The sequence below is a fragment of the Colobus angolensis genome, unplaced genomic scaffold, assembly GCF_000951035.1.
Source record: "Colobus angolensis palliatus isolate OR3802 unplaced genomic scaffold, Cang.pa_1.0 Scaffold104, whole genome shotgun sequence".
Taxonomy (NCBI): Eukaryota; Metazoa; Chordata; class Mammalia; order Primates; family Cercopithecidae; genus Colobus; species Colobus angolensis.
Genome location: NW_012111364.1, coordinates 4,232,859 through 4,256,139, shown reverse-complemented (window position 1 = coordinate 4,256,139; position 23,281 = coordinate 4,232,859). Strand labels below are relative to the sequence as shown.

The 23,281-nt window shown below is 35.3% G+C and overlaps 1 protein-coding gene across 2 annotated transcripts; it reads left to right on the top strand.

Moving 5' to 3' along the window:
- The first annotated feature begins 348 nt into the window (after window positions 1-348).
- TMEM106B (transmembrane protein 106B) lies at window positions 349-23,190 on the top strand. 2 transcript variants are annotated; one of them, XM_011942950.1, is made up of 9 exons: window positions 459-571; window positions 3,433-3,434; window positions 3,980-4,198; window positions 7,632-7,695; window positions 13,584-13,743; window positions 19,165-19,305; window positions 19,877-19,926; window positions 20,574-20,627; window positions 21,359-23,190. In XM_011942950.1, the coding sequence occupies exons 3-9, from the start codon at window positions 3,982-3,984 to the stop codon at window positions 21,495-21,497; spliced, it is 825 nt and encodes a 274-aa protein (XP_011798340.1). In that variant the 5' UTR covers window positions 459-571; window positions 3,433-3,434; window positions 3,980-3,981; the 3' UTR covers window positions 21,498-23,190. The 2 variants fall into 2 exon arrangements, with proteins under 2 accessions (XP_011798333.1, XP_011798340.1); XM_011942943.1 differs by lacking the exon at window positions 3,433-3,434 and having other exon boundaries at window positions 349-571.
- Window positions 23,191-23,281: the final 91 nt, after the last annotated feature.

The following is a 23,281-nucleotide window of genomic DNA, read 5'->3' as shown; positions in this document are numbered from 1 at the left end:
TTTGCTTCTGTCAGCGGCGTGTGTACGGACCAGTTTATCCCATTCCTAGAGACCAGAGTGTCAGCGACAACTCGCATTGCGTGAGCAAAGAGGCTGTTCAGCTGAAAGCTGAGGCAGATGGTGCACGTTTCCCCTTTGCAAAAGAAAATGGTCTGACATGGGAAAAAGGAAGAGTGACTATTCCTAGGTAATTCGTGGCTAGAGTGGACACACTTTAGTTTGAAGTCTGGGGCACACCAAGGTAATGAAACCCGGAGAGCGCACAATCTCACACGATCTGTGCCTAAGGGCTCAAGCAGGAGGAAGAAGGGCGCATGCGTCAGGCGCACGCCAGGTGCTCCCCCGCCCCTCCGGGAGCGCTCTGCGCAGGCGCGGGCGCAGGATATAGCAGCGCTTGGCCTCTGCTGATGCCGTCGTTTTCCTACCCCTCCCCCGTTCCACCTCTGCGGCGGCCGCGCGCTCCAGGCCGGTCGCTCCACCCCCTGGCTCCCGGGACTGTGGACGCCGTGACCCTGTCCTTGGCCCTGTCCGCGCCGAAGCAGCCCGGGACTGCGCAGCGCCCCGCGTGCCGGTGAGCGACCCCGGACGTGCAGTCCCCAGGTCCCCTTCCGGAGCGGGGCTGAGCGGCTGCGCCGCGGCTTAAGCCGGGCCTGACAAGGAGGGGAGGCCGCCTGGGTGCTGGGCCCGCCGCAGGTACGGCGGCGCTCAGGGCTCGAGATCGTGGTGCTGTTTCGCCTCTTATGAGGCCCAGCCAGGGAACACCGGGCTTCGGCCCAAGCCCGGCCTCTGGGTTGCCTCTAGGCCCTCACCCCTTGAGCGCCAGGTGGCCCTCTTGCTTTTGCTGTTGATGAATTTTTCTTGCCATGGTGCCGGGATATTTTTCAGCTTTACAGAGTAGACTTTGTGCTAGGTGTTGTTTAAAGGCGAGCTTTTTAAAGGCGCTGGTTTCCTTCGTTCTCAAGCCCTTTTAGAACTAAAACCAGTGTTTGCACAGACGATCAGGAGTCATTTAAATTGGAGTGCTGTGATATATTTTTTCTCTCCAAATTGAGTCTGATACCCATGTTGGCTTTCAGTAAAGGAAGGAACTGCTATAACAACATTGAGCACCGAGAGGTTGGAGAAAAGGGTCTAGCACCTCTTTTTTAAACCATTGAGTCTCCAAGAATAAAAGTGGTTAAACTTGTCAGTTCTCTAAGGAAAATCTAGTAGAGAAGGCAAGGGATTCCCAGTTTTTGACAAAGTCTGGCACTTGTCCAAACACCTGCCTAAAACAATCGATCACGGCAGCTGTTAGATTAGGACAGAAAACAGGCCCAAAAGGAGAGCCACTTGAGTTTTCCTTTCTGTGTCTTTTCTCTCAATGCCCTCCAGTAAGATGCAGCTTACACCCTGGCTGTGTTGACTGAGATCCCAGAAAGGGTGCCTTTAAGGCTGAAAGGGTGCCCTTAAGACCTTGCTGGTAAGGCCCAATGATCCCAGTTCAGCTAGTGTTCCGCATAGACCCCAAGGTCACTGTGTGGGGACAGTGATGTTAAGTCTTCCCTAACCTACCTATGGCTGGCAGATATTGATTTGACCGGGGTATTGTGTCCTTGAGCCAAATTAAGACAGTGATTTTTTAGAAGTCATAAATCATTTGTCTTTTTGATGTGGGCAATTACTTTTATAAATACATAGGCTTTTTTTTGAAAGAGTGAAAATCTCATTTTACAGTTTCGTTTGTACACCGTTTGTATATTTTTTTTATTCTGTTTGACAGCAACAAGTGGATGGCATGGGAGTTTTTTTTTTTTTATCTTTGTATTTATTTCGTATATATTCACGGGCAATTTGCTACAAGTGCAATTTGCTACATTGATAAATGACATCCTAGTGAAGTCAAGGCCCTCAGTGCATCCAACACTGGAGCAATACACATTGTACCCACCAAGCAGCCTCCCATCAGGCATGCCAATTCTAGAAAGTAAAAGTTTCTTCATACTCTAGGATGAATTGACTTATTTGGAGTAACTGTTTTTGTTTAATCAAATAAGTGAGAATTTTTGAAAGAAATACTATCTGTCTTAATGTCTGTAATCTATTTTTAGGAACCGCTAAAAGACATATCAAATTTAGACGGAGTAGAATTATGTTACTTTTAAGTTTTACTTTTCACTTTATTTTTTCTCAGGATATAAGCAGGAAAATGCCAGCAGGGTGTATTGTATGACTATTAAGTTCTTTTGAGCTTTAAAAGGGTATGACCTTAAGTATAAAGTTACTTCATTATCTACCTGCAGAAATTATTTTTGTGTAGGCACTAGTACTAATTATTTCTACTTAGATTTTTACATGTGTATTTAATTTTCCCATGTTATTTTGATACTCTTATCCTAAAAGTTTGTAGTATTCTAAATTTTGCTGCTTTGTAAATTATATTTAATATTTTGGAACATTGGCTTCATAATTTTAACTCTGTCAACTGCTGAATGAAAAAAACTTGCATGATTTTGGAATTTTGGGGCTTTTTATTGTTGTTGCAAGTATTTAAATGTTTAAAGCAAGAAATTTAAGGATGGAAGAGTGGTGATGGTATTTATCACAAAGGTGCACGAATTTTCAGAGGCTGAAACGTATTATTTTGAAGTTACTTGGAGATATATATCAAATACCTAGTTATCATCTGTCCAAAGCAATTTTTGCCTTTAGTGCCAACTGGTTAAAAGGTAGAATGTATTTTTATTCTAAGGAAAATGAAACCTGCATGTTTCTTTTCAGAGAAACTGCAGATGTAGACTTTTGTCAGATGTTAATGTTTGAAGGCACATTCTCATCATAAGCATGATAGGATATCATTTCACATTATTTTCTTTAAAAAACACTTCTGGACTCTAGTAAATGGCTCCTTTGTTTCAGACATTATTTTGATTGGATATTATCCTAATCCAAAAGGTAGTTTGCACATTCTCTTAAAATTTGTTCTGTAAACCAAAAATAAAATTCTGAGCCCCCCAACTGACTGAGTGGACCCTGCTTCTCTGTCAAGGGCATTGCAAAGTAAACCTAAAAATGTGATTCTGGCCATGATGAAAAGGTGGGCAGAGGGGATTGAACATACCTTGTTATACCTTCCTCCCTTTGGAATTCAGGCACAACTGACCAGCATTAATGAAAATAGAGATGTTTAAAACTAACAAAAGAGTCTCTTTGTAGCAGTAAGATATCAAATCCCAACCTGATTCTAATATAGAATCACTTGACAGATAGCAGGCCCTGAAAGAAATCAAAATATCTTACCCCAAAATATATTTCTTTGAAATGGCCTTGCAAAGCTGTCTCTTGTGGGGAAGATCCACATTCTGTACAGAATTCCCTTTCCTTTCCAGATCTTTTCCTTAATCCAGCAGAGATTTAACCAAGAGCCTGGAATATTTTAAGGTGTAATAAGAGACGTTTACAAACTATTCTCTCTCAAGCCTGCTACCTGGAGGCATCATCTACATAATAAGAACCTTGGCTTCCACAACCTCCTCCCTTGTCTTAACTACAAGCATTTCTTTCTGCTGACTTCAACTCCTCAGGTAGAGTTTAACCCGTTTCAACCAATTGCCATTAGGAAATCTTTAAATCCACCTTTGCACCTATGACCTGGACACCCCCCAACCTTCCACCCCTGCTTCAAAATGTCCTGCTTTTCTGGGCTGAATTAATGTATACCTTACATGTATTGATTTATGCCTCTGCCTGTAATTTCTGTCTCCAAAATGTATAAATCAAGCTGTAACCCAACTACCTTGAGGACATTTTCTCAGGACCTATTGAGACTGTGCCTCAGGCCTTGATCACTCATATTTGGCTCAGAATAAGTCCCTTCAAATATTTTACAGAGTTTGACTCTTCCTTTACTGTTCTAAATTAATTAGTGTAAATATCTCATAGAGTTCTTGAATGTACTTTTTTCCCTGAAGTTTACTGTAAGATTTTTATTTTTCTTTAGACATGGGAAAGTCTCTTTCTCATTTGCCTTTGCATTCAAGCAAAGAAGATGCTTATGATGGAGTCACATCTGAAAATATGAGGAATGGATTGGTTAATAGTGAAGTCCATAATGAAGATGGAAGAAATGGAGATGTCTCTCAGTTTCCATATGTGGAATTTACAGGAAGAGATAGTGTCACCTGCCCTACTTGTCAGGGAACAGGAAGAATTCCTAGGGGTATGTGTTACTGCATTGCTCTCCCTTTAAATAATGATTTCAGGTATTTGCTCAAATACTATAAAAACTATGGGTCTCAGGAACCACCTGTTTTATAAGACTGTTAGAATTAAAGTTGAAACATCATATCAGTTATCTTCAGGCAAAAAGATGCAAAAGAAACAAATAAAAAAATATTAATTAAGGTTCCTAAAGCAGTAAAGAAAACCACCTCACTACCTCCAGTATTTTTTCATTCCCTCCTACTATTGTAACAGATATTCACTGTCTTGTGAACAAAGACTTTTAGTCCTATTTGGCATCTATAGAGATGACATCGTAGTTATTTGCTACTTTGCTATATCAGATGTTAGAAGCGATTTAAGTAATTTGTTGACCTAATTTTTTTTCTTTTTAAGAGATGAGCTCTCGCAGTTGTTGGCCAGGCTGGTCTTGAACTCCTGTCCTCAAGCAGTCCTCCCATCTCGGCCTCCCAGAGTGCTAGGATTATAGCAGTGAGCCACCATGCCCAGCCAGAATTAATGTGTAAGGAAGCTTATTCTTTCACATTATTTTTAAAATTTTACTATTTTTAATAATAAGGATAGAGTTTCCCCATGTTTCCCAGGATGATGTTGAATTCTTGGGCTCAAGCCGTCATCCAGCCTTGGCCTCCCAAAGTGTTAGAATTACAGCTGTGAGCCATCACGCCTGGCCAATCTAATATTTTTAAGTCATTATCTAAAGAAGAGGAATAAGCTGGCTGTGCCATAATCAGTTATTTCTAAAAGAAACTCTATGAAGAGGGATGGTATGTGAAAATGAGCCAAACTGAAAAAAAAAAAATTGTGATACATCACAGGGGACGTCAGAAGGAAATAATCCTCTATGTGCTGCTTATAAGTTACTTTAGGAACAGTGGCAATAAGTAGAAATAATAAAGATACCTTGTGCTGTTCTCATTATATTCTTGGTGAAAGTTGATATGTGACCCTGGATACACCCAGAGGGAAAAAGGACAAAGTGAAAGTGTAAAGTATACCAGAGTCTTAAAAATGCTGTGGGTTGGAATTGAAGTTTACATTTGCATTGGCCTTTGAGTATGATAGTTTTATCTTCACAGGGATAGTAGCTGTTTAAAAATAAAATAATTATTGTAGTTGAAGGGATTAATGCACCAGGCTCAGGGAGTAGAGGAGTACTGTTTTACCAGTCTGGTTACATTTTTGAGGTGTGACCAGTAAACTTTTTTGGCCACCTGGATACAGATTATGGAAAGTAGGAAATCAAGGATGACTGCAGACTTTTTTGTTTTTTTAGGTTCGTTTGTTTGAGCAACTGAAAGAAGGTAGTAACAATTTATTAAAATTGAAAAAAAAAGATTGTTTGAGTGTATATGTCACAGGAGAGTTCAGGAGCTCAAGTTTACACATGTATATTTGGAGATACCTATTTGACATGGAAATGGATATGTTCATTAGGCAGTTAGTTATCATAAGGGTCAGAAATTCAATTGCAGGGCCCAGCCTCAAGTTATCAATGTATAGATGACACTTAAAGCTTAGCTGGATGACAGCACCAAGCTAGTCAGTGCAGATAGCAAAATGAGACCCTAGCACTGAATGCTGAGACACTGTGGCATATCAAGGTCAGTGAAAGAATTAACAAAGGACCCTGAGAAAGAACAGTGAGAGAGGAGGAATCACTGTGTCTGGTATCATGGAAGATAAGTGAAGAAAGTGTACCAAGGAAAAAAGAGTTACCAAATGTTGGATGCTACTGATAGATTAGGTAGTGTGAAGACTGAGAACTGACTATTGGATTTGGTGATATGGAGGCCACAGGAGAGTTTAAAAGAGCAGTTTTGGTAAAGGCATGTGTAGCATGTATAGAGTGGGCTCAAGAGTGCATAGGAGATGTTACATAGAGAGAAAATAGATTTTCTGAGGAGTTTGGCTCATAGCAGAGACAAGAGAGGTGGTCCTTAGAAGGGGCTGTGAGGTCAGGAGAGGGATTTTTTTTTATATATGTGTATATATAAGATGGAGTGAATAATAGACCCTTGTATGCTGATGAGAATTATCTGTAGAGTAAACATTGGTAATTCAGGAGATAAGAGGAATTATTGGAGTAATGTTCTTGAACAGACGAAAGGGCAGATCTGCACAGGAGCAAAGAGCTGCTCTTTTATCTATAAAAGGTAAGTTATACACATGGGTAGTTTATTCTTGGTAATAAAAGAGAAGGTAAAGTATGGACACAGAAGCAGGTAGGTGGATAGATCTGATAGTAGAAGGTTGTAGAAATTATCTTCTGCTTATCACATAATGAACTAAGAGTGAGGATAGCCAAGAAGATATTAAAGATTTGAAGAGAATTGAAGTTATAAAATTGTGGTCTTGGAGAGTCAGCTTGAGAGTATGAACTTGGGAAATGTAGTATGATTGTTGACTTCATTGAGTGCCACTTGACATGAGTGATCAAAAATGAAACCAGTTGTGTATTTTTCTGTGTCCATGTTTAGCTGTGTTGATATACACATAGGAGCCAGAGGGTAGGTTTTAACCAGGGCTGTAGTTTTAGCCAAATGAACACCGCTAAACAAGGTGAGATATGTAAACACACAAAAACACAGATAGCCATATTGTATGTATTTGTATAATTTTGTATAATTATATATGGGTGTGATGGGGGAGCACAGATGAGAGGAAGAGTAGAGAAGTGTTGGAGAGAATAACAGAAGCATTTTAGAAAGCTTTTAAAAAGAACTTGACTATCTGGTACCTTAATAGTTAATATGATAAGCCAACTTCTAATAAGCTTATAAAATTGGCATTTAAAGGTCCATTTATCCTTTAAACTTACAGATTTAGCTCAACCCAAGAAAGAAATAAAGGATACTGAAGTGACTTTAATGTGAATTGGGGTGAAACCTGAAAGGGCCCTGGAAGACTCATTATGTAGGGGGCTCTTAAAGCTTGAGACTTCTACTTCAAAAGCCAGTTTTGGTTTTCGAAGGGGACAATGTCAGAAGCTCTGCAGTGATAGAGGTTTCAGGAAAGGGAGATAGCAATATGTTTCTTCTTTTATCATCCAGACAACCAAATCAGAGTCTTAATGGACAACAGTGAAGCAGAAGGAAGGCCTGGTAAATTTAGCTCTTCTGAAAGCTGGGACTTTTTAAATTTTTTTTCAGTGGAAGAAAAAGTAATGGAGCCCTCATTTGTTATACTTTTTTTTTTTTTTTTTTTTTAAGCTCGACATCTAGGTGTGAAAAAACACACTGTCTTCTCTAGAACTTCTGCTGGGTACTTTCTGAAGACTTAGCAATTTACTAAAGGAAAGAGATGAGTGCCAGATGATATTCTGGTCTTTCCAAACCAGATTGTGATAGGGAGCCATTGTATTTTTAACTAATCATAGTAATTTCTAAACCTACTTCTTTCACATTTAGGGCAAGAAAACCAACTGGTGGCATTGATTCCATATAGTGATCAGAGATTAAGGCCAAGAAGAACGTAAGTGATTCTAAGAATATGGCAGTGTTTTATGTTTTATTTTTGTTTTTTGTATGTTTTCGAATTATGTATAAACAACTCTAGTTAAAACTATTAAAAGGAAAAATGCTGTCACGTTGTTAAATTATGTCATCATATGCTTTGTATCCTTAAACAGACAAACAAGGAATTTCTGTTTGGGGTAAGGTCTTGAAAGCAGTATGGTATCTTTATCTTCTCAAATCTATGGAAATAGATCTAGAATAGCAGTAGGAAACACATATACTCACATAAAATTTTCATTAAAAATTGGATAAGGTATGCTCCACAACCCCAGAATAAAAATTGGTATTTAAACATGATGACAACAGAGACCCTGGCTGGCTTAGCAGCTGTGTGGAGGTTGTGAAGGAAAGCAAAAAGAGAGTTACTAAGGATCCTATGAGCCCTGATACACAAAGCAAATACTTTGTCCCAAAAGAAGAGGACACCTAGCAAATATTTCCAAGAATAATCTGCAAAAATGACGATTTGCATGCTGTAGCTTGGAGAAAGTACAAAATGACCACAGAGATGTACTAAGCATCTTCGAGAAGATCAGAAGGAACTGGACCATCCTGAATCCTCAGCGACCTTAGGAAATATCAAAACAAAAATTCTTGCAAAAGGGTACAGATACATATCCTCAAGAGAAAAGTTGTTGAGTAGAAAACAATGTCTACAGGACAGGAGTTAGGAATGAAGGAGAGAACAGATTCAGATATTAGGGAGATCATCTCAAAACTGTGAAGATAAATACACATGGAGGCCATGTTTTCAGATACTTTGTATATCAACAGAGGATGGATCCCTTGAACAGTGAAGCTAGCAAAGTGACGCTGGCATATTCCTTCACCAAAAATGGAACCTTTTCTTAAAAGTACAAAAGCTCTTTTCATTTAAACATGAGCAACTGGAAAGGATCACAAAAAAGCATTATACAAATATACTTTTTAAGAAATTGAAGAAAGTAAGCTGAGCAAAATAGTGACACTTTAATAAAGGCATATGAGAAGAGCAGATGAACACTTTAACTTAATACTATATATAGAAGCTACAACAGGACAGCATAAGGCAGAAATTGAGAAGCTCAGAAATGAGATAACTAAACAATCAGAGTATGTGAAAAGAGAATTTACAGACCTCTGGAAAGAATTAGAAGAAAAACATCCACAAAACTGGAAGAACACAAGTACAAATACATTGGAAGTACAGTCAGGGAAATAGAACATAAACAGGAGGAATGAAGACATACGCAGCAAATTAATGTAAACGATTTGAGAGAAGTCTGAAAGTCAGATAAACTGAACATGTATGTAATTGGAGCATCTGAAGAAAACCAAAGGAATAGAACTGAACAAATGCAAAACATTAAATCAAGAACACAGAGACCTACATATTGAAAAGACATCACAATCCTGAAAAAAAATGAACTCATGTTAGTGAAATTCTTGAACTTTAAAGTTAAGAAAACAACAGCAAAACTCCTAAACACCCAGGCAAAAGGATCAGTTAATTTATAAAGGTTAGAAAATCAGATTGACATGCTGCTGCTTGACTACAGTGCCTCAAACAGATAAGCAGTGGAGTGACGTATTTAGTCATCAGGAAACTAAAACGAACCAAGGATTTTATAAATAGTCTGACCTTTTATTATAAAATGTATAAACAGATATGAATATGAAGGGAATTAGGATGAATCCCTTTATAACCTAAAAGTGGGAGAACTTTTTAAACTATTATTTTGAATGCAGAAAAGGTAAATTTGATAAGATAAACTTTTACAGAATGAAGACAAAACCTTAACTGAAGTCAAAATACAAATAGCAAACTGAGTAGTAATGTTTACAAATCATATCACAGACAGAGGGCCAATATCCTTACTCTAAAAAGAGCTTCAGAATTTGAGAAGAAAAAGGCCAACCTCCAAAGCAAAGTAGAAGCTATGAACAGCTAGTTCACAAAAAAGAAATGCAAATGACCTTTAAACATTTGAAAAGATGTCCAATCTTGCTCATAATAGAAATGCAAATTAAAACTACACTTAGATGCCATTTCTGTCACATTGGCAAAAATCCAAAATGTTGACAACATACTTTGTTGGCAGTAGTGACTGAAAACAAGTATATTCATTCCTTGCTAGTGAATGAAAATGTGGCATTATTTGCCAAATTACATCTGCATTTACTTTTTGGCTCAGGAATCCTACTTTGACAAATTTATTCTAAGGATAGTTGTCAAATATAGTAAATTGTATTTGCACAAATTATTCATTGTGCCAATGTTTGCAGAAGCAAACAACTGGAAACAATGTAAATACCCATAATAGAGGACTGATGGAATGAGATATTACATGTACACAATGATAAAATGGAAGAACTATTTTACTACAGTGTGATATTGAGAATGTTTTTCTTTGAAAACACCACACACTCACACCCACACACATATACACACAAACAGACTGACTTACAAGCCCTAAGGACTAAATAGATTATGATGGATTCACCCGCCTGTAAGAAATTAAAAATAAAACGCTAAAGTGTAGAAAATTGGATAAAACCAAATCAAATAAAACAATGGAATGATAAACCAAATCTAATAGAATTGGTTCCCCTCAGAGCTTGGGAAGGAATTTGGAAGAGGGAGTGGATAAGCAAGTAAAGAGTGTGTGTGTGTGTGCACGTGTGTCTATGTGTATGTATTTTTTACATAAAAGATGAAATCAAAAGTAAAAGTAACTGCCAAAAATTGAGATAAAAGGAAACATTATTCTAACTGTATATGAAGTTGGTGACACTAACAAAACTGAAAGATTTTAAGTGACTTGAAAACATTGTGCTATGATTGTAGATGTCTAGTAAGTTGTGTTCCAAAGGCAAAGAGAATCAGAACAAATTTTAAACTGTACTTAATAGTTGCATTGTTAGGAGCACCTTTGGTGTAGTTTGGAAATTTTATATGTAAATAAGTAATTATGTAAATCCCTTAGGAAGCAAGATTTTTAGCATTAAGAACAAAGAGATACAAAATCAAAGAAATTGAATTTTCCACTTTTGACCCAAATAGAATAATGCCTGAAATACTTCCACCTGAAATCACTAAAAAAATGGACAAATATAGTAAACAGTATTTTCCAACATTGGACGTCAGCCAGCACAGGGCAGTGATTCCTGAGAAAGCAAAAACAAAGGAGATACGCCCTATAATTGCACCAGCAAGCCCTGTGATTGTACCAGCTTACTGTCTGAGGAAGGTTCCAAGCTGCAGCACAAGGAAGGAACCAACCCAGGCAGAGCTCAGTGGTCTTCCTCAATTGAGGAGATGGAACTGGGTGTCCAGAAAACCAAGATGACTAGAGTTAGCAGGGCGGAGTACCAGATGGTAGAGAGCTGCAGAGCGTGCTCTTAAGACTGCAGCTGCGTCCTGGTCAACATATACGTGTGGGGAACATACCTAAGGCTGAGGAAAGACCACCCAATAGGAGCAGAGGGAATAGTCCTCAGAGCTCACACAAGGCCAAGAACAGTTGTTTCTCAATTTGTAATAAAATTATAATATTTTGGGAACAACTCTGGGTCTTTATTCCTTTACAAATTGAGTTGTGGTGAGATTAGAAAATTATTAGTTGCTTTTGTCTGTATACTTTAGCTATGTCATTTAATCCTCAAACATGGATTTTAAAGTGGAAGAGAAGTAAACTGCGTTAAATACTGTGGGTAGGAAATGGCAAAAATGGAATTCTAACTTGACTGCAGATATACCACACAACTTTCATAACTTCATCAGCACCTTTATAACTCCCAGGATTTGGTTGCTATCGCTAGAGCCATAAGAAAAATCATTGCTAATTAATTTTGTAATGGAGACATACATTTTGTCAGTAAACTAGCCAATTTTTCAATTTGCAATGAAATACTACATGGAATGTTGTTTTATTGTCCTACCAGGTTCAATAATGTTTGTTATGGCTACAAACTTGATATACAGAGTAATTTAGAACATGATTCATTTATTCACAGCTAGGACTGACTCATAAGCCCTAAGGACTAAATAGATTATGATGGATTCACCCACCTATAAGTAATTAAAAATAAAACCCTAACGTGTAGAAAATCCAACAAAGTTCAGATTTTATTATGATGTTAAGTTCTTCTTATGCTTTTTTATGTATTTCGGTGTATTGTAGATACTATAAACGTGTTTAAATTTCCTATTAGGTAATTCAGTGGGGATCACTACCCTACTCAGGTTGAGAGAGTCCAGAATGAGTAAGTGGGAACTACTTTGTTTGCTCAAGACAACAGTATGGACTTAGTAGCAGTGATTTAGCAAATTTGTGTTTGCTTATATTATTTTGTTTTTTAATAAACCAGTTTGCTCTGTTCTTAACTTGGGCAACTTAAAACACTAAGAAATATTTTTAAAATATCTGCAGGAGGCACTTTAATAGTTGTTGTAATACATACAAAGATTAAATCCATCAGAGCATTTAGAAAGGAATTGGTGGTGAAGAGAGAGTGGAAGAAACAATAAAATGGAAAATTTTTGTATAAGTAGAATGTAAGGAAAATAAGAAATAATTGTCATGCAAGACTCAAATAAAAAAGGATGTTGTGGGCATCCAGTAGAGGGCTTACTAGTATATTAGAGAGAACAGGAAATAGTCCTTTGGAACTCTGGGTTTGAGGTTAACCTTGAAAAGAGGAAATTTTTGCCTACAAATATTGGAAAGAGCAAGAAAAGGAAGAAATACATTTCAGGAGAGTTAGAAGAATGTCAAAGACATGTAAGGCTTAGTTTCTTCCTTGTCTTATACCTGTGTAATATATCTTGATTTAAAAAAGAAATGTAACAACACCTTCAAAGCAGAGTTGATCAATGTAAAAAATATTTTAAAAACTGAGTACATAAGTACTTTGAGATGAGAATACTCAAAAAAGAGACTATAGTAAGAATCATTTATGAGGCATGTGGTCATTTTTTTTTGTATTATTTTAAAAGTATGGAGGATGTGCAGGTTTGTTAGATAGGTAAATGTGTGCCATGGTGGTTTGTTGTACCTGTCAACCCATCCCCTAGGTTTTTAAGCCCAGCATGATTAGCTATTTGTCCTCATGCTCTCCCTTCCCCATCATTATTTTTAAGATGGTTCTGGTGAGCAGTCACTTTAGGGGATCATGCAATGGCAAAACTCATGTGAAAATTCTGCTTCAGTGAATTCAGAGGGAATTTTGAAATGTGTATTTGTATGAAGCTCCTCAACTTGATTCTAATGTGAAAACTGCTCTGGCAGTCACTAAAGTAAATGTTCTATTGTTTTTAAGCCCAAAATTTCAGTGTCCAAAAATGTGATTCCATTTTTTTTTTTTTTTTTTTTTTTTTTTTTTGAGATGGAGTCTCGCTCTCTCGTCCAGGCAGGAGTGCGGTGGCGTGATCTCGGCTCACTCCAACCTCTGGCTCCCGGGTTCAGGCTCTTCTCCCGCCTCAGCCTCCTGAGTACCTGGGATATCAGGCACGCATCACCACGCCTGGCTAATTTTTGTGTTTTTAGTAGAGACGAGGCTTCACCATGTTGGTCAGACTGGTCTCAAACTCCTGACCTCGTGATCCACCCACCTCAGCCTCTCAAAGTGCTGGGATTATAGGCATGAGCCACTGCGTGCTGCCGATTTCATCTTTTGAAGGGAACATCTTAACACTTAGTAGACTCAGACTCAACAATACCCAGTACTTTCAGATGTGAAAATTTGGTAACATTTAATATATGTTGCTGCTAATATACAGGGGAAATTGAACATATCTTCTCTAATGTTACATTATATAATTCTTGATGCACATGTACTTAAATACCATCTTTTCCTTTTCAGAAAGCTGTATGTGATGGCTTCTGTGTTTGTCTGTCTGCTCCTTTCCGGATTGGCTGTGTTTTTCCTTTTCCCTCGCTCTATCGACGTGAAATACATTGGTGTAAAATCAGCATATGTCAGTTATGATGTTCAGAAGCGTACAATTTATTTAAATATCACAGTGAGTATAACTTTATATGAAAAATGTTTAACTTCATTCTTTTATCCTATTAAGCAGCACCTTTGTCCCCATTGAGAAGAGATGTTTGTTAAATGTGACACTGGTCAGTGTGCTTTCTGTATGCCTTTGCTGTATTGACCTTCAGTACCATTTCTGGTTCTGCTAAAAATAGCAATAATAAATACTGGCAATTCTGTATATGCAGAATAATTTAGCATTTGAAAATATCTTTAGGAGGGTAAAATAAACTAAAAAAAGAAAAAAGGTATTACAATTTACTTTTCAACATTTGACTCTGAATAACTTCTAGCAGTGTTGACATAGTTGATTTGATAGATTTTATAAATGTAACATTTTCATTTCATTGTATTTGGGAAATGCAGTTTTTGCCACCTTTAACAGACCATTCCTTTATCAGCTTTAAAGATGACATACAAGTGACTGGTTTCTCTTATAAATTAGCATATGTAAAAATGCCCTGTGGTTTTTTTTAATTATACTTTAAGTTCTAGGGTACATGTGCACAACGTGCAGGTTTGTTATATATGTATACAGGTGCCATGATGGTGTTCTGCACCCATTAATTTGTCATTTTCATTAGATATTTCTCTTAATGCTATCCCCCTACCCCACCACAGACCCTGGTGTGTGATGTTCCCCACCCTGTGTCCAGATGTTCTCACTGTTCAATTCCCACCTGTGAGTGAGAACACACCGTGTTTGGTTTTCTGTCCTTGCAATAGTTTGTTCAGAATGATGGTTTCCAGCTTCATCCATGTCCCTGCAAAGGACATGAAACTCATCCTTTTTTATGGCTGCATGGTATTCCATAGTATATGTGTGCCACATTTTCTTAATCCAGTCTATCATTGATGGACATTTCAGTTGGTTCCAAGTCTTTGCTCTTGTGAATAGTGCCACAACAAACATACATGTTCATGTGTCTTTATAGCAGCATGATTTATAATCCTTTGGGTATATACCCAGTAATGAGATGGCTGGATCAAATGACATTTCTAGTTCTAGATCCTTGAGGAATCGCCACACTGTCTTCCATAGTGGTTGAACTAGTTTACACTCCCACCAACAGTGTAGAAGTGTTCCTATTTCTCCACATCCTCTCCAGCATCTGTTGTTTCCCCAACTTTTTAATGATTGCCATTCTAACTGTTGTGAGATGGTATCTGATTGTGGTTTTGATTTGAATTTCTCTGATGGCCAGTGATGATGAGCATTTTTTCATGGGTCTGTTGGCTGCATAAATGTCTTCTTTTGAGAAGTGTCTGTTCATATCCTTCGCCCACTTTTTGATGGGGTTTTTTGGTTTTTTTCTTATAGATTTATTTAAGTTCTTTGTAGATTCTGGATATTAGTCCTTTGTCAGATATGTAGATTACAAACATTTTCTCCCATCTGTAGGTTGCCTGTTCACTCTGATGGTAGTTTATTTTGCTCTTTAATTAGATCCTATTTTTCAATTTTGGCTTTTGTTGCCATTGCTTTTGGTGTTTTAGTCATGAAGTCCTTGCCCATGCCTTGGCTTTTGTTGCCATTGCTTTTGGTGTTTTAGTCATGAAGTCCTTGCCCATGCCTATGTCCTGAATGGTACTCTCTAGGTTTTCTTCTAGGATATTTATGGTTTTAGGTCTAACAGTTAAGTCTTTAATCCATCTTGAATTAATTTTTGCATAAGGTATAAGGAAGGGATCCAGTTTCAGCTTTCTACATATGGCTAGCCAGTTTTCCCAGCACCATTTATTAAATAGGGAATCCTTTCCCCATTTATTGTTTTTGTCAGGTTTGTCAAAGATCAGATGGTTGTAGATGTGTGGTATTATTTCTGAGGGCTCTGTTCTGTTCCATTGGTGTATATCTCTGTTTTGATACCAGTACCATGCTGTTTTGGTTACTGTAGCCTTATAGTATAGTTTGAAGTGATGTCTCCAGCTTTGTTCTTTTTGCAAACAATGTGTGTTTCTTCAAACATTGTTTTTGGAAGGACTGTGTAGCCTTGCCACTCATGAAAACAAAACAAACAAAAAGCTCAGAGAGGTTTTCTACCTGTTTTACATGTTAACATTTGTTTGAAAAGAGCATGGTTTGCTAACTGTTGAATTAGGAAAAGGGACGATGTATATTGGCCAACCATGAAATATATCTGAGTGACAGTGATCTGCCAGGAAGAGTGATAGTTGTTTTTTCTTGCAGAGGTGAATGGTATGGTTAAGGTTGAGGTAGAGATGTCTGTAGTGGTGATTGGAAAGAGGGAAGTTTGTCGGGACAGTGAGTGAAACGGAATGTTATGTTAAAGTGGAATCACTACTTAATTGCAGATAAAAAGTAACTCCCATGGATCCGTTTATCCTTATTGCTTTCTGTCAAAAGTTGCCGGTTTAAGGACTTTTTCTTTAAAAACAACAATATAGGAAAATATATGTATATATATATATATGAATAAAACATTTATAACACAATGCTAATTGTAAATTGTTTTACACAACTGGGGAATTGTTGGGTATTTTCTCAGCCCTTTGGAACAAGGAACACATTTTCTTTTTTGTACACTGTTTAAAACATTGACCAGACTTTTTTTGGCCTACATCCAAAGCCTTTTTTAGTGTCAAAGAACATAAATATGTACTACCAATAAAAAGCCATGTGATGTTTTCTTTTAAGTACCAGAAAGTATCTTTAAATATGAATATCATACTCTATTTTAAATAATTATGCAGAAATTCTCACATTTTGGAATACTGCCACTTAAACTGAGACAGACTGAACATTAAATGAAAAATAAGATTATTTGGATGAGCATTAAGTTTAACTAGATGACAATAAGAGGCTGAATTTTCTGTACATTATCAGTATTTTGAAAACGGAACTGCTTTGCTTTCTTAAAATTAGTACATATTAGTAGTACTACTTTTTAGTAACATTTGTCTTTCTGCTTACAAAAATATTTGTCATTATAAGACATTTGAAAACTATAATGTATGAAGATTTTTACTTCTACTACCTAGGTCGAACTATTACCACATACATATATTTACGAGCAATGCATATACATTTACAAATGTAATCATTCTCACGTGTAAAGGGTACACACACACTCATTCACATATATACAAATGCACATTTCAACTAGGTCACAGTAAATTTTCCCCTGTCAAATTGTCTTGTGTAGTCTTTTCCGTGATCATATTGTAATTAATTCAACCATTTTCTTAATGGATGTTTAATTTTGCTATTACAAATATTCAGAAAACATCTATGTGCTTAAACTTTGTTTCCATTTCAGGTTATTTCTTTAGGATAAATTGCTGAAAGTATATTTGCCAATTAAAGATGATAGGTAGTTTAGGGTCTTTGTGAATAATTACAGTGATCTCTTTTCATCTTTTAAGTTAAATGAATACTCACTACTCTGAACAACAAATGTCTGACCTTTATTACTAAATTTTTATTTATTCTGTCTTATTTTTTATTTGTCCTAATTCTCATAAGCATTTGTATTCTCAACCTGTTTTGTGTCATTGATCCTTTAAATATTCTAATGAAACTTATGTACAGTACAGAAAAAGACAGGTACCAGCATAATTTTGCATATACAAAGACTTCCAGGATTCTTCTAAATTTCAATCCTTGGTCTTATCAGAAGATCCATTGACCTCATATTAACTGTATCTTTCCTATCATGTCTGGAAATGAAATTGAAATGAACATTAAGAACCAGATAAAACGTTTATATATTTAGATAAATGTTATTTTTACTATGTTTGAGAACTTTTTTGAAATTTCTTTACATTTGTGACTATACCAACGTAAATGACTCCATAAATGTAATCATATAATTGCTGACTCTAGCATATTCTTTCATCCTTTTTTACTAAAACTATTTTCTCTCCTTCAGCTCGTCCCATATTGCATCTTTTCATATCTTTCTCCATATTCCTGTTAACATGTATATATACACTCACATATTCAGCTTTATAAAAATCAGTATTTTTAAAAAATATTATTAAGTACTTACTTATGTACATCTTGGTTTTCACATTTGTTAATACCTTGTAAAAATCTTTCCTGATTATCTGGCTTGGTTCTTTTTGATGGCTTCATAATTTTCCATATAAGGACTTAATATAATGTATTCATTGTTTTATGAATAGAATTCGTTTTATTTTGAGGATTTTTTTTCCCATTTCAAATAACACTGTCATTAGCATCCTAATGTTTTTATTTCTGTTAAATAGGTGCTCAGAAGTAGGATTGCTAGATCAAAGTCTGTACACAGTTCTAATTTTAATGTATATGACTGAATTACTGATGAAATGGCTGTAATACTTCACATATTTCCTAGCAGTATAAAAATATACTCTTTTCCCATATCTGTGCCAGGAACAGAATTTGTTGCTTTCTGTAAATTATACTAGTTCAAGGAATTTAAAGCAATATTCCATTTTTACTTAAATTAACTTTTTCCTAACTGTAAATGAAGTTGAGCATTGTAAAATATTTTTGGCCATTTAGCTTTGTACCTTTTTGATTTGTTTATGTATATTGTTTTTTCTTTTTTCATTTCCTGTTAGAGTTTTGTCTTTTCAATTTGTAAGGGCTCTTTGCATATTCTAGATTATAACTGATGCTTACAAATATTTCTTCTATTTATCATTTAGTGTCTACTGATTTTGTTTATGATACCTTTTGGTATGACTGTTTTAGATCTTTTATATATCTGTTATTTTTTATTTAACATTTTTAAATTTTTTAATGACTGTTTTCTACAGTAATTTAAGACAATTGTAAATTAGAAATGTGTAAGGTGATCCCAGCTATTAGTTGTTACTTAAGCATGTGAATGATGTAACCACATTTCTCCCCAACCAACCAGACTTGAATCTAGCCCATTTCTTCTTCATAGTGAGCTGGTGTAAATTTCTACTAGTGTATAAGTTGAAATAGCAGTTTCTTTTAAACAAAAAACATGATTTTAGGTACTATTGAACATTTTAAATGATCATCTTTGTATTTAATAGAATAGCAAACAGCTCACTAATAAAGTTTGTGGAGACATGTGTATATATTGAGTTAGTAAAAATGTGGATTAAATCTTAAAATTATTTTTATTAAACATTTGCTAAGGCCACAATTAAATTTTCTGACATTAATTTGTCCATATTCTGAAACTATACATTTTCTGTTTTTTTAAATGTTGAATCATGTGTTTATTCTTGGCATATTACATACATAGTACTCATGCATAAAACCAAATAATTGGTTTAATTTTCTTTGACATTTTGGTATTGCTTTCTTTTTCTTAATAAACGAAGCATAGCCACAGCTGAAGTTACTTTCTTTAATTTTAAATACGTATTTGTATGTTTATTTTTAGCTAACTTGTACATTTTGTCTCCTTTTTTGTAGAACACACTAAATATAACGAACAATAACTATTATTCTGTCGAAGTTGAAAACATCACTGCCCAAGTTCAATTTGCAAAAACAGTTATTGGAAAGGCACGCTTAAACAACATAACCAATATTGGTCCACTTGATATGAAACAAGTAAGACTCAATCATGAAATACTTTGTAAGAGTGAAATGAATATCAGCTTTGTATATCATATAACTTGAAGGAGGTGGGGGATTTCCTCAAAAACTTGATTTAGAAATGTGTCTCCGCTGGGTACAATGGCTCATGCCTGTGATACCAGCACCCTTGGGAAGCTGAGCTTGGTGGACTGCTTGAGGCCCAGGAATTCAAGACCAGCCTGGGCAACATGGTGAAACCTCATCTCTACAAAAAAATACAGAAATGTGCTGAGTGTGGTGGTGTGCCCCTCTCGTCACACCTACTGGGGAGGCTGATGTGGGAGGATCACTTGAACCCAGTAGGTCGAGGCTTGCAAGCCGTGATCACACCGCTGTACTCCAAACTGGGTGACACAGTGAGATCGTGTCTCAAAGAAAAAAAAAAGAAAAAGAAATGTGTCTTGTAGACTTACAAGATGAAATCTTTGAGAATCAAGCTTGTAAAGGGAGAAAATTTTCTAATTCTTTTAAGTTATGAAGTATATCTGAAATATTTGATGTTTTGATCCTATTCTCTATTGATTTTTTCCCTTTTCCCTTTCAGATTGATTACACAGTACCTACCATTATAGCAGAGGAAATGAGTTATATGTAGTAAGTTCTGATTTATAACTTTTTATTATCAAGTAATGAAATGTATAAAATAAAGTATTAAGAATATACATGTTTTTTAATTTCCATAGTCAAAAAGAGTACATTATGCAGTATTCTGGTTTCTGATCCTCTCTGTTCTTCTTTTTCAACATATATAATATTCATGTATATATATATATATATATACATAAAATTTATTTTGTTTTTTTTTTCAGAATTAGGGTCATATATACCATGTCACTTTATTTTTAGTTACTATGTTAACTATGTTACTATTGTTAAACTTAGTTACTATATTTAAATAATTATAAATTTTCATCATCTTTTGAAAGCTTAGATATAGAATTTTAGGGTAAATAACAACCTAGTTATCAAAATTTCAGAAGATGAGCGAAATATGTAAGTAATTTATAGCCTGCGTTTAAACAACCCTGCAACTGCAGTGGTGTGAATACATACATGTTTTTTCTAGTAAGAAGGCATGAATATATCAGTCAATTGTTTGAAGTATAGAAAATGCTCAACCAATAAATGCTTATTATACATTCTTAGGTAGCATGTTAGCTTTAATATAGGAAGGAGAATTTATATTTATAAGTTATAATGTAATAACTTGTATTTGTTCACGTTTTAATTTCTTTTAACAGTGATTTCTGTACTCTGATATCCATCAAAGTGCATAACATAGTACTCATGATGCAGTAAGTATGAATCTTTTTTGAAAGAGATATTGCTTGTCAAAATTCTAGATTTATAACATTGGCTTATAATATACACAACATCTTTATAAATGCCACCTCAGTTGGGTTTTAAGCCTTACAAGAGTGCTGTGAGGTTGAGTAAATATCACCCACTTTAAAAATCAGGAAATGGTTGGTCAGAGAAGTAGTGAAAGACTACATGACTGCTAAATAGTGAATTTGGATGTCACAAGAGTTCAGGAAAATGGAAAGGATACGGTGAACTGAGCCCCACATCCAATTCCTTACTCCCTTGATAAGTAGTCATTAACAGTAATAAGAAGTAGTAATATTATTGGTTTGTAAATTGGGTGTTATCTAAGCCAATAAAACATTGTTGGTTACAGGTTTGGTGTTTTGACCATTAGCTGACATTTGATTAACCTTTTTTTCTATAAGAGAACCATGGTCACTTTTAAGCATATAATGAACTTTTATATTTTCAACAGAAGATAATTGTCTTAAAATATTACATTTATTATGTGTAATTATATCGACAGGGCTCACTCAGCTATCCATTTTTGTTGTCTGTTGGGGAAATGTTCCTTAAGAGGACTATGTGCACAATATTGAGTTATCATTAATCAAATATTCTCTTCTAGGAGATAATTTTTATGTGTAAAAGTAGTCTCATTATGGAAAAACTTCTAATATAACTATTAAATGTCTCTCCCCAATTACATTATTTTTAGAGTTACTGTGACAACAACATACTTTGGCCACTCTGAACAGATATCACAGGAGAGGTATCAGTATGTCGACTGTGGAAGAAACACAACTTATCAGTTGGGGCAGTCTGAGTATTTAAATGTACTTCAGCCACAACAGTAAAAACTGGAAGAGATGGATTTAAAGAAGAAATATCTATTGATGTTTCCTACACTCTCAGTGAAGAGGTATATCCTAATAGGAGATCTTAAATTGAACAAACCTAAAGTTTACACTTCTATTTTAAGAATACAGTTAAAAGTATGTGGACCTGCAGTTCTTGTAACTCTCCACTCTGTGTTAATGATGTATTTGTACTAGGATCTTTTACTTGAATCTAAATTTACTGTTTGACTTCCTTCTCCAGCCTATCCCCTACAGGGAAAAGCTGATACTTCCCCTATAGTACAATAAATAATTATTTAACAGTCATCGCTCCAGTCACTACTGAAATCATAATTTTGGTGATAAACATAATTTGAGAAACTTAATTTCTGAATGTTTTTATAGAAAATTACTGAAAGTCTATTATTCATGGAAGACTTTTAAATAACCTTTTTTCCTGTTTTATAAATTCCCATTGTTATAAGTAGTATTTCAGCTACACGATATTTTAGCTTTCAGCTAAACATTTATAGCTTTTCATTTGTTGACACTGTAATCTGCATGTTTTTGTTACTTACTTCAAGTTAGTGATTGCCTAACACTTGTAAGCCAAAGTAATCTTTGCAAAATTCCATACCTAAAATTTTGAAAGCCCCTAATGTTTTCACACGTCTTTCTGTATTATAGTTTTGTGAAATCTTTGTGTGATCTTCAAACATTATCATTTAATGTACAATACTGTAAATAAACCGTGCATGGCTTTTGTACAGCTTTAGTAAATGTCAAGTAAAGTGGTACAGATTCATTACAACAAGTTTCTCGTAAAAATACAATAAATAGGAAAATGAAATTCAGAAACCCATAGATTGGGAATAGGTTCCAATTACATGTTGGATCTGGCATAAAATAAATTTGAAATATTTTGATGCTCCATTTTTTTTTATGTTGCTTTTCATGCTAGAGAATGGTGTAGACATATTTTGCAACTGTTAGGTACCCAGTTATCAATTTTATCAATATTTTACAGAAGGAAACTTTTTTTTGATAGAAATTGTTCAAGAAATCCTGTCATTAAATGATGGTGGCTATATCAAAACAAAACCTATTTAGAAATTTAATCACTTTGCACATCACTTGGAATATGATGCCTCTAGTAGTTACTTTTTTATAGTTTTTAGTTTTAATTTTATTTAAAATTGTTTTCAAATATAGATTATTGACTTACTCACTTTGCTGTTTTATATTTTCAATATCATTTTTCATTTAAGTTTTTTTTTTTTGTTTTTTCACTTACCAAGTTCTAGGGACATTTAAATAGTATCACTAAGTGTAGGAGTGATGATACCAAAAAATGTAGGTGGGTTGAGATTAATTTCATTCTGTTTTCTCGTGACAGAAATCAGGTTTCCCTTTCCCCATCCCCTAAGTGCCTAACTTAGGTCTAAAACAGCCTGTTTATTAGTCTGACTCTCTCAAGCATAAAACGTACGCTTTATTTGTTTAATTCTGCCTTTAAACACACTCAGGTTTCCCCTTAATTTTCATATTATTTTCTCCAGGTTTTCCTGAGTGAATATCTTAAATTCGTTGAATGTGCTTTTTCTTTTTTTTTTTTTTTCACACTAGTCTTCCCTTAATTCATTGCTAACTCAAGCCATCCTTACTATTAAACCCAATATCAGTCCTTTAAGTTCATTATGGCCTTTCTAGTTAAAAAAAAATAAAAAATAAAAAAATACAACTTCATTTTCATTTTTCTTCTGCTATGTTTTCTGACTACTACTGCATACTTCTTTGATACA

What these genes read in the sequence shown, in the direction of transcription:
- TMEM106B (XM_011942943.1), top strand. Translation starts at nt 3,982, where the DNA reads ATGGGAAAGTCTCTTTCTCATTTGCCTTTGCATTCAAGCAAAGAAGAT. An exon ending in CAATTTATTTAAATATCACA is followed by an intron (nt 13,744 to 19,164) that starts GTGAGTATAACT and finishes CCTTTTTTGTAG; the next exon opens with AACACACTAAATATAACGAA. An exon ending in AACATAGTACTCATGATGCA is followed by an intron (nt 20,628 to 21,358) that starts GTAAGTATGAAT and finishes CATTATTTTTAG; the next exon opens with AGTTACTGTGACAACAACAT.